Source organism: Leptonychotes weddellii, chromosome X, assembly GCF_054177405.1.
Source record: "Leptonychotes weddellii isolate Sample4059 chromosome X, ASM5417740v2, whole genome shotgun sequence".
Taxonomy (NCBI): Eukaryota; Metazoa; Chordata; class Mammalia; order Carnivora; family Phocidae; genus Leptonychotes; species Leptonychotes weddellii.
Window position 1 is genome coordinate 70,153,325 of NC_138385.1, and position 12,039 is coordinate 70,165,363.

The 12,039-nt window shown below is 46.2% G+C and overlaps 1 protein-coding gene across 2 annotated transcripts in view; it reads left to right on the forward strand.

Annotated features, from left to right (window-relative positions):
* Nucleotides 1-12,039, forward strand: part of SYN1 (synapsin I) — a 46,355-nt gene that overhangs the window by 4,702 nt on the left and 29,614 nt on the right. For both annotated transcript variants that reach the window (XM_006732176.3, XM_006732178.3), the window contains exons 2-5: nt 6,781-6,838; nt 6,949-7,040; nt 9,246-9,402; nt 9,577-9,666. In XM_006732176.3, coding sequence (XP_006732239.1) covers nt 6,781-6,838; nt 6,949-7,040; nt 9,246-9,402; nt 9,577-9,666 — 397 coding nt within the window. The remainder of the gene's footprint in view (nt 1-6,780; nt 6,839-6,948; nt 7,041-9,245; nt 9,403-9,576; nt 9,667-12,039) is intronic.

Sequence of the window (12,039 nt, forward strand, 5' to 3'; positions counted from 1 at the left end):
AGAAATAAATGAGAAGCATTGTCTCCTTCCTTCTACTATACGTTCCAGGTTCCCCTCACCCTCAGCTAGCGCCTCTCTTGGTCTCAGTGGCTTACCTGATGAGTGATCCATTCCCTCATCCCTGAGGGATCCCTGAGCCCTTGGTCCCCATGCCCTTCCCAGGCTGTGGTTGCTGTCCTTGTTCATTTCCCTGCAGAGTTGTGCAAGGAGTACTCACAGACAGCCAATGGATCGCCTGGGTGCCAAACTTATCCCCTCCGCCCCCGGCTCCCGCCTTGTAAGAGCAGCCCCACCCCCTCCTGATGTTCAGGGTCATGTACCCTGCAAAGACAGTGATTCATTCCTCTTCATATCCATTGGCATGTGGAACCTAGGTGTCCAGATGGCATCCGTAGCTTAGAATGTAATAGGATTCTTGCTGTGTTCCCTGGTAGCAGTGTTCCCCCTTGGAGAACCAGGACCTCTAACCTTGCAGAGCCTTAAGGGGATGAGAAGCACACATTCCAAAAGTGGATCACTGGGATTGATGGTAAGCTGGGCCTCTCCTACTTTCACCTCCGAGTCCCCAGACCCATGTGTTCTACCTACTGGGAACACAGCACAAAGAATGGGCCGTCGATTTAGGGTCTTTTGGAGGATGGTGCCCCATTCTTTCATGGTATCATGTCCAGGCTAGGATCTTAGCTGTGGCTAGTTGTTCAAGGCCAGCAGCTTCTGGGTGGTGTGGTATATAACATCATCAGTTGACTCCGTGGTCATGGGCCCACTTTGGCACTTCCTTTACTGTCAAGTGTGTCCTTCGTTTGATGCAGTGTCATGAGGGATCTCATACTGGTGGGTCAAACATTGTATAAGCCCTCGGGCAGCGATACTGGCTATGGCCCTGCAGTCAGGAAAGGCAAACCCACATATAGAATATGAGTCATTCGTCTTTCCAGGGTGGAAGGGGCCCAATGGAGTCAGCTTGCCACAAAGTGGCTAGTTGGGCTTCTTAAGGGATGGTGCCGTGTCACAGGCTTAATGTTGGTCTCTGCTGCTGGAAGATTGGATATTCCGCAATAATGCCGTAGGTTCCACTTAGAGCCTCTATCTCTGCTCCTCTTGCTACTTCATTCATGTGCGCATCTGCTAGCGCTGGGCTGGCTGACTTGAGAGGCTGGCTGACATCATCGGGCTGACTCATTCTGTCTACCTGGTTGTTTAGTGCCGCTTCCGTTGTGGATGCTGTCCGGTGGGCGTTAACACACAATGCACAGATCTTCACGCCTCACTTTTTGCCCACTCCCATGTCCACCCACATTTCTGTGTCCCAGACCTCCTTGTCCTGATCTTCTTTTTTTAAGTTTTTGCTTAAATTTCAGCTAGGTAACACACAGTGTAATATTAGTTTCAGGTCTACAAGATAGTGATTCAACACTTCCGTACATCACCCGGTGCCCATCACCTATTTCCCCCATGCCCCCGCCCCGCCCCTGGCAACCATCAGTTTGTTCTCTATAGTTAAGAGTCTGTTTCTTGGTTTGCCTCTCTCTCTTTTTCATTTTGCTCATTTGTTTTGTTTCTTAAATCCCACATATGAGTGAAATCACGTGATATTTGTCTTTCTCCGACTGACTTATTTCGCTTAGCATAATACTCCTTGTCCTGATCAGCCAAGCCACCCATCACTGCCCATCAGTGAGTATATATTCTAATCTTGGGCCATTTCCCTTTCCCTATTAAGTACATTACCGGGGGCATAGCCCAAAGCTCTGCCCATTGGGAGCTCTGCCACTGTCTTTCAGGACCACTCCGAGTGGGGCTATGGTACGGGCACTGTCCCTTTTTTGCTTCTCCCCACATACCAAGCCAGTCCATTTGTGACCCAAGCTTACGCTTTTTCTTCCTTCCTTCATCCACTGGTTGTAAGGAGGCCCCTTGGTGAGCTGAGGGAGGCGCTAGGGCACCAGTGTGGATGATACGGGCATCGAGATTACCTGCTCAGGCAGCTTGCTCAGTCTGGCTTGAGCCTGATCCCAGCCGCTGGGTCCATCTGACATTATTACTTGGTGGGCCCGCAGGACCCAGCTCATGATGGGGCACCTGGAGGTACAATCACTTGGTGCCCCACAGTCAAGCATTTTGTCTCTTCTGGAGCCCAGGAAGTGTGTCTCAAGAGTCATGTAATTCTCTGCTGCAGATGGCCTGGCCTTGCTCCAGAACCCCAAGGGCCTCCCACTCAAGCTTCCCGTAAGCTCCACACCGCATCTTTTCCCACTACTGACTTATCCGGTATCATAGGATCTACCAGGTCATATGGCCTAAGTGGAAAGACTGCTGGCACCATAGTCTGGATCTGCTGCCGAGCCCTTTCTGCTCTGGCCCCCATTCAGGGACGGCAGCCTTAGGTTGCACCTGAAAAATGAATCAGAGCAGTATCTCCAGGTGTGGAATATGCTGCCTCTAGAACCTGAAGACACCTACCAAGTGTTGTGCGTTTTTTCTCATGGTAGGAGGTGTGAGATGCAATGCTTTGCCCTATTACTTTGGGGGGGGGTTGTCCTGGGCTTGCCTTGGACCACTATACCCCTAGAACTTTTACTAATGCAGCAGGCCCCTGAGTCTTTGTAGGGTTGATCTCCTACCCTCTGGAGTGCATGCGTCTTATCAAGACAATGTGCTACTCATCTCTTGCTCATCTTGCCCAATCAATATTGATGTCACTGATACAGTGGTCCAGTGTGACATTCTGTGGATGTCCAGATGGCCCAGTGCCTTTGGACCATATGATGACACAGGGTGAGAAAGACAGCATAGGCCCGTGGCAAGACCATCAACAAATATTGTTGTCAGTCCCATGTGAACATGAAATGTCGCAGATCCTCTTTTCTGATCAGAACAGAGAAGAGTACATTCAGGAAGTCAGCGGCCACCTGCCGGACCTGAGGTCTGCTCTAGCGATGGCATCCTGTGCAGTACAGCCGCTTGCCTCGGGGATACTGCTTGGTCGAGCTTGCAGGAGTCTACAAACATTTTCCAGGAGCCAAACTGGCCAATCCGGTGGGAGATATGATGGGACTAACACCCCTGCATCCTTTAGATCTTTCAAAGTAGCGCTAGTTTCCACCATCACCCTTGGGACAGATATAATATTAGCTTGGATTTGCTGATTTGATCAGGGGAGGGGTGTGTAGTTCCAGAGACATCCATTTGGACCTCCCCACTACAATAGCTCTTACCCCACAAGCCAAGGAACCCACGTAGGGGTTCTGACAACTACAGATATGTCCAGTTTAATTATGCATTTGCAGACTGGGACCCACTTCGAACAGGACCTGGGACAGGACTTCATTTACCACCTTTCCACTGTTGTGCTTCTCAGCATGGCTGGTGCCACTCTTACCAGCATATTCCTTATTGATTTTGTAAGTTGGGTAGATCCTCTGGGCCTTCCCATAGAAGAGAGTCAGCTGATGAGTTTCTTAGACTTACGTAATATGTCTTTTCTAACATGTCTGCTTCTTTGAGTCCTTTGATCCTTTTTTCCACAGTCTGCCATGGAAGATCTGGCATTTCTGCCAGTGTGGACCACTGTTTTCTCCAAGCTTCCGCAAGTCATCCAACAGTGTATCGGCAACATCTCCTAGAGTCCTTGCCAGGGTTTTAAGTTCTGGGTCCTGGGAGAGTGCTCCAACGTCATGTTCCACCTCTTTGGTCCATTGTCCTCAGGAACCACTTTCATGCATACTTTCACAGCTCTTGTCAGTACATATTGGCCAGATTTTTCAGCTTCTGTGTATTATTTCTTTCCTTCCTTTGCAAGCTTAGAACCTCTCCAATCAGGTGTGCTAGGATTTGACCCTGCTTATTGATCTGGTTGCTAAGAGGGGAAGGGGGTAGGTTCTGAAAGGGGCAAGCATTGTTTTATAAGGCACCTGCTTCATTCAAGTCCTCCGTATTACCTTCAAGCAGAAAGGTCTACATTCTAACAAGGAGGAGGGGGCTGCTTCTGCAGGCCCAGTGGGTTCAGGTGAATCAATAAGTTTGAGGTGTTACATGCATCTTCCCAGATATCCCTACCCCAAGTCTAAGGGCTTCACTTGTCCTATTAGGGCCCTGATCATGGCATAGGAGATGTGCTGGGCCTGAGAACTCAACCTTCTCTGAGGTCTTGCTACACTTATGATTATGCCCTAACCTCTTGGTGCCCCCCCATCTGCCCTCCAGTTGCAGAAGATTGGGGTTTCCTTAAATGTAGCCAAGGGGGTCCTCTGGCTTTCACATTTTCCTTTGGATTAACGATTACTCACCCTGAACATGTCACATATTTCTTCAGCTAATCGATGGTGTTTAGCAAATAGTCACTGGAGTCTGCTTACCATTTCCCTCACGCCTCTCAAGTTCCAGGGATATTTCACCAACTGGGGCATTCCCTTCCACCAGTATCTCATTACAGTTCACTCTCAGTAAAAGTTACTGCTACCCCCAAACCCCAGGGGCCCACCCTGTAATTCTCACACTCATGACAATGAACTCCGCACTGCCTCTTTTCCCACTACTGACACGTCCAGTATCATGGAATCTGCCAGATCACACGGTGCAAGTGGCATCCTGCCAGAACCACAGCCCAGACCCGCTACAGGGTGCTTTATGTTGCTACAGCATGTTCGGGGCTATCCGGGCTCCCCCCTCCCCGACAAATAATGGTTCCTCATTGCCTGCTGGCTGCTGGGTGACCCAATTCCAGAATGGCGTTAGAGTCTTTTTTTGTGTGGTTTGACATCTCTCGCACACTGGTTTAGGTTGGGTTCTCAGGAAACAGATTTGGAGGCAGGCGTTTGTATGCAGGAGGCTTGCTGGGGAGTGCCTTTAGGATCAACGCCTGTAAGGAGGGCAGGGTTGGGCAGAGGGGGACGCTGGTCCACAATGCAGCTGCATCAGAGGCCTCAGCCGATCCTAGGGCGACCTCAGGGGGTGGGATGGTCCTTCGGAGTCAGCCTAGACTGAGGCAAAGAGGCCAGCCTTTGTACGCACTCGCAGACCAGATATAAGACATGGGCGGCCTGAAGTAGGTATAACCTTGGCCAAAGCAGTCCTCCGTGAGAGAAGACAGATCCCAGTGGGACATAGCCCTAAGCTGTCAAGAGCTGATATTCAGGGTGCATTGGCCATGAAAAGGACATCTGAGCAGAGCGCCACAGTATTCACTACACTTATGGTCAAAAAAGTTTGCAATATGGGGCCTGGGTGGCTCAGTCGGTTAAGCGTCTGCCTTTGGCTCAGGTCATGATCCTGGGGGGTCCTGGGATCGAGCCCCGCATCGGGCTCCCTGCTCAGTGGGGGAGACTGCTTCTCCCTCTGCCTCCCCACTCGTCTTCTCTGTCGCTTTCTCTGTCTCTCTGTCTCTCTGTCTCTCAAATAAATAAATAAAATCTTTTTTTAAAAAAGTTTGAAATACAGTGATATAACCTACACTCATCATTATTTTATAAGTGAAAAATGTGCAGGTCTCAGAGAAATTCTCTTCCAACACTTGTGAGGGGACAGTGTCAGTAATGGAGTGTGTGAGAGAAAGAGAGGGAGGGGGGGAGGGAGAGGGAGAGGAGAAAATGGCTGTGCTTGGAGTCTTTGGGGTTTGTCAGTGAAGTCGCCAGGGCCTGTCCGTGCTGTCTGTGTCAGAGGCAAGCCTGGGAGTGGCTCCTTTCGTCATCCCTCTTGTGTGCGACCCCTGACTGGAGAGGAGCTTCCGCGTGTAGCGAAACCTGTCGGGTAGGAATCCTGGGCCTGGGGGAGGATGCCGCTGGAAACCAAGCCCAGCCGGGTCGCGCCCAGGGAGAGTGACATGGCAGTTCCCCCTGCATCCGCTGTTGCTCCTACCCGTCTTCGCTCCTGTGGCTTCCCCTCGCCCTCAGCCGCATCGCTCCCCGCGCCCATCATTGCTGGCCCGGGCTTCCATCCCTAGACCCACCGCCAGCCTGCCCACCCCCGGTCTGCTCCTCCTTTTTTATATAGCCGCCCACCCACAGTTGGGTCCCTCACAGCGCACAGCCACACGCGGACAAGTGTGATCCCCCATGGGAAAGGGCCAGAGAGCAGAGAGATGCTTCAGGCTGCACAAGCAGACGCACGCAACTGAGGCATGCCCGGGCACACTTCATATACACGTATTCTCTACGGGTTTGTTTTGTTTTGTTGTTTTTTGGTTTATGCTTTTTGGTTTTTGGTTTTTTGCCATTTACGAACCTCCATGCAATTCCAAAGTACGTTAACAGCTTACGAAGCCCTCCTCCTTTGGCAAGGCTTTTCAAAAACAGTTCTGGTCGGGGCGCCTGGGTGGCTCAGTCGTTGAGCGTCTGCCTTCGGCTCAGGTCATGATCCCAGGGTCCTGGGATCGAGCCCCGCATCGGGCTCCCTGCTCAGCGGGACGCCTGCTTCTCCCTCTCCCACTCCCCCTGCTTGTGTTCCGTCTCTTGCTGAGTCTCTCTCTGTCAAATAAATAAAATCTTAAAAAAAAAAAAAAATTTCTGGTAGCAGTGTGATGAGCAGACCACGCTCTGGGGAACGCCTGCCTGCCGGCTGTGGTTTGAGGACTTAGTTTAGAGTTCACAATGTCCTCTGACATTTACACACCTCCATGAGAGATCACAACAGACTTTATGGTACCCAAAGCACTGTTGAGCTTGGCAAAGTGTTTCAACAATCACGAAACACTTCATGGCTCTGAAGGGGCAACAGGGTCAAAGGACTGGCCTGGGTTTTGTCTTCTGAGATTGATGTCTGTGCTCTGCTTTTCCTCTCCAGGGCAAAATACTTCAAAGGGAAAAAGATCCATGGAGAAATTGACATTAAAGTAGAACAGGTTAGTTGGGGCAGATGGACCTGGGGGTCGGCTGTCCAGACCGAAAACTGGTTGGTCGTTTTTGTGTGATGTGGGTGAATCACGGATTTTTTTTTTTTTCTCCTTCCTAGGCTGAATTCTCTGATCTCAACCTCGTGGCTCACGCCAATGGTGGATTCTCTGTGGACATGGAAGTTCTTCGGAATGGGGTGAAGGTCGTGCGGTAAGTAGAGAAAGGTTAACTTGGTGTTATGGGAGAGGCACGAAGACTCCCTTAGAGCTGAGGGAGAGCCCCCACTTCCCCACCCATCCTTCTGTGAGCAAGAACTTAGGTATATTACAATAGCCAAGATATGGAAACAATGTAAGTGCCCATTAGTGAATGAATGGATAAAGAAGATGTGGTGTGTATACACTATGAAATATTATTCAGCTACGAGAGAGAAGGAAATCCTGCCATTTGCAAAAACGTGAATGGACCTTGAGGACATTATGCTAAGTAAGATAAATCAGACAGAGAAAGACAAATACTGTACGATATCTCTTGTCTATGGAATCTAAAAAAGCCAAACTCATAAAAACACAGAGTGAAATGGTGGTTACCAGGGGCTGAGGGGTGGTAGAATAGAAGAGATATTTAGGGACGCCTGGGTGACTCGGTCGGTTAAGCTTCTGCCTTCGGCTCAGGTCATGATCCCAGGGTCCTGGGAGTGAGCCCCGCATCAAGCCGCTTATCGCCTATCGGGCTCCCTGCTCAGCGGGGATTCTGCTTGTCCTTCTCCCTCTCCCTCTGCCCCTCCCCCTGCTCATGATCTCTCTGTCTCTCTCTCAAAATAAAAAATAAAATCTTAAAAAAAATAGAAGAAATGTTTAAGGGTATAAACTTGCAACTGGTAGATAAGTAAGTCCTGGAGATCCAATGCACAGTATAGTGAATATAGATAACGATATTGTATCATAATTATCAAACTTACTAAGAGATTGGAACTTAATTATTCCCACCACAAAAAGGAAATGATAATTATGTGACATGATAGAACTGCTAAATAACACTACAATGGCAATCCTATTACAGTATATAAGTGTGTCTAATCGACATGTTTTACGCCTTAAACTTACACAATGTTATATGTCGATTTAAAAAGAAATTAGGGGGGCGCCTTCTCTCCTTCTGCTGCTCCCCCTGCTTGTGCTCTCTCCCTCTCTCTCTGTCAAATAAATAAATAAAATCTTTAAAAAAATTAAATTAGGTACAGAATGTGGGAAAATAGCTTCTCTTCTGCAGAGCCCAGAATCCTAGCAGACCACAAGCCAAACTTTTTTTTTTTAAGAGCTTTTTGGGTAACTTCATTTTTTTTTTTAAGATTTTTATTTATTTATTTATTTGACAGAGAGAGACACAGCGAGAGAGGGAACAGAAGCAGGGGGAGTGGGAGAGGGGGAAGCAGACTTCCCGTGGAGCAGGGAGCCCGATGCGGGGCTCGATCCCAGGACCCTGGGATCATGACCTGAGCCGAAGGCTGACACTTAACGACTGAGCCACCCAGGCGCCCCAAGCCAAACTTTTTAGTTATTAAATCAGCAAATATTTCTTGAGAATCTACTGTATGCCAGGTGCTGCCCTCAGCATTTTACATTCAGCAAATATTTATTAAGCTCCTATTGTACACCAGGACCTCTTGTATATGCTGAGGACCTGGCAGTTAACAAAACCGACCCCCAAAAAGAGCCCCCACCCCCCCAAAAAAAAAACCATCTGCCCTCATAAAGCTTATATTCTACTGTGGGATACATACAATAAACAAATCAGAAAATGTAAAGGTGCTAAGAAAAAATACATAGCAGCAAAAGGATATAGGAATCGTTGGATGGTGGAGGGGTCTACAGTTTGGATGAGGAAGACCAATATTGTGAGAGACATTTTTTTAAAGGTTTTATTTATTTATTTGAGGGAGAGAGCACAAGCAGGGGGAGCGGCAGAGGGATAGGGAGAAGCAGGCTTCCCGCTGAGCAGGGAGCCTGATGGGGCTCAATGCAGGGCTCGATCCCAGGACCCTGGGATCACCAGATGGGGAAAGGGTGGAAAGGGTGCTGGTGCGGGAGGAAACAGCTTGTGTGTGTGTGCTGAGCTGAGCAACCACTTCGCAATTTCTAGGAGCTGCGGAGATTTAGAAACCTGTTTGTTTGGGTTTTTTTTAAGATTTTATTTATTTATTTGACAGAGAGAGAGAGAGAGAGGCAGGCAGAGGGAGAGTGAGAAGCAGGCTCCCCACTGAGCAGGGAGCCCGACGTGGGGCTCGATCCCAGGAAGGCAGACGCTTAACTGACTGAGCCACTCAGGTGCCCCCGTAGAAACCTGGTTTTTGTTCTAAGGGTGGTGGGGAGCTCTGGGGGCATATCCTTGACACCTCTCCCCCTGCCACCCCAGGTCTCTGAAGCCAGACTTTGTGCTGATCCGCCAGCACGCCTTCAGCATGGCACGGAACGGGGACTACCGCAGTTTGGTCATTGGGCTGCAGTATGCTGGGATACCCAGCGTCAACTCTTTGCATTCTGTCTACAACTTCTGTGACAAGCCCTGGGTGGTAAGTGACAGGAAGGGCGCTGCTGGTGAGGGACTGTCTTGTGCATGCATGCATGTGGGAACCCGACATCACTGTGATCTGGGGGAACTGAGAAAGCTTGAAGCTCGGAATCCCAGCTTGGAGACTCTGTCCCGGTGAAGGGCATGCTGACCCATCTCTCCTGGCTTTTTCTAGTTCGCCCAGATGGTTCGACTGCACAAGAAACTGGGGACCGAGGAATTCCCTCTTATCGATCAGACCTTCTACCCCAATCACAAAGAGATGGTGAGTCTGGGGGACGTAGGATGGGCAGGAGGGAAGAGCATCGTGTGTACTGCGACATTATTGCGAGTGGATGCGTTAGCAATGGCAACACTGTCAGGGAGTGCAGCCGCTGTGTGCTGTGGAGGGTGAAGTTGCTTCGCGACAGGGTTTATTAATACCATGGATTTACTGATGAGCTTACAGGTGTGATTTCAGTCGCTGATCCCGTTTCTTATAGTACCTTTTCTCAGCAGTATTAAAAATCGGCTTCTACTGTAAATAAACAGATGTAATGTAATGAACCAGGCTATATTACATATAGAATCAAGTCATCATTACTAATATTAGCAAATATTCTTCCTGTAGAAATGTCACCAATGTTGCAAATTAGGACTGGCAATGAAAATCATCAGCAGCGATGTTATAAATTAAATTGCTTACCAATAGCAATTGAAGTGTGGGTTACTATTATTATAAAATATAATCACCAATATTACAACTTATCGCTAATACTACAAATTACTGTTATTGGTGTAAATTATGAGTACCCGTGTTATGAATCAGATTGCAGTTCCTAACAAATTGAATAATCATTACTAGTGTCATTGAGGATTATAGCTATTATTACAAATTATTATCAATATTACAAATTATGCTCTAATATAAATTATAAGTCTCTGTTTTGAGTTATATTATACTGAAAAGAAGTTGCATTATCATTACTAATATCATCAAATATTATAACTAATATTGCAAATTATTGCCAATGTTACCAATTAAGATTACTAAGATAAATTATGAGTAACTATGTTTTGAATTATCTGATAGCTTCTAATAGAAATCATCATTAATATGGTTAACACTCCAGTTTATATTATGAATAATTACTAATATTAAAGTTATGATTACTAATATAAATTATGAGTACCACAGTTATGAATCAAATTTTAGTGGCAAATAGAAATTGAATCACCATTACTGATGCCATCAAATTTTACAACTAATTTTATAAATTTTTAACAATGTTATAAATTATGTTTGCCTATATAAATGATCATCACCACTTCTGTGAGTTAAATTACAGTTAAATGTCAATATTGACCCAATGTTACCAACTTGGTTAAATAAACATTGGTATTAATACTAAAAATTCTTAACCAGCATTACAAACTATGGTCACTGATACAAGTTAACAGTGTTACGAATTAAGTTTCCTTACAGATGAAGATCAAATCATTAGTTCTTAGGAAACCCAATTTGGTTATCATTATTATTATCCCACGTTCTTTGAGAGACAGAATAGCTGATTGTGGTTGAGAGCATGGACTCTAGCCAGAATTTCTATATTGGAATCCTAGCATATTACTTAATGCTCTGTGCCTCAGTTTGTCCACCTGCAAAATGTGGGTAATAATAGTTCCTGCCTCACAGCGTTGGTGTGAGAATTAAATTACTTAATGAATGTAAAGTGGTTAGAACAGTGCCTCTGGTATATATTAACTGCTCCCTAAGTGTTAACAAAGTTCCCTTCTATTCTTAACTTGTTGAGTGTTTTTATCATGAAAGGATGTTGAACTTTGTCAAATGTTTTTTCTATATTTATTGATACGACCATGTGGGTTTTTTTCCTTTATTCTATGAATATGCTGTATTACATTACTTGAGTTCCATGCGAGTTGAGCCGCATTTGCTTAACTGGGCCAACTCTTGCTTGGTCTGGTGTATAATCCTTTTTAGGATTCAGTTTTTAGTATTTTGTTGAGAATTATGGTATCTATCATCAGAAAAGATATTGATCTATTGTTTTCTTATGATGTCTTTGTCTGGTTTTGGTATCAGGGTAATAGTAGCCTCACAGAATGAGATGGTTAGTGGTCCCTTCTCTTCTATTTTGGGGGAGAGCTGTGAAAAGATTAGTGTTAATTCTTTTTAAATACTTGTAGTATGCACTGGTAAAGACATCGACATCTAGTCCTGAGCATTTCTTTTCTTTTTTTAAGATTTTATTTACTTATTTGATAGAGAAAGAGAGAGAGCACAAGTAGGGGAGAAGGGCAGAGGGAGAGGGAGAAGCAGGCTCCTCACTGAGCCAAAGGCAGTTGCTTAACCAACTGAGCCACCCAGGCACCCCCTTCCTGGGCATTTCTTTGTAGGACATTTATTATTATTATTATTATTACTAATCTAATGTCTTCATTTATTATAATATTACTCAGATCTTCTAGTTCTTCTTGAGTCAATTTTGGTAGTTTGTGTCTTTCTAGGAATTTGTCCCCTTCATCTAGGTTTTCTAATTTATTAACATACAGTTGTTCATAGTACTCTCTTAAATTTCTTTTCATTTCTGTAAGGTTAGTAGTTAGGTCCCCTCTTTCATTCCTTATTTTAATAATT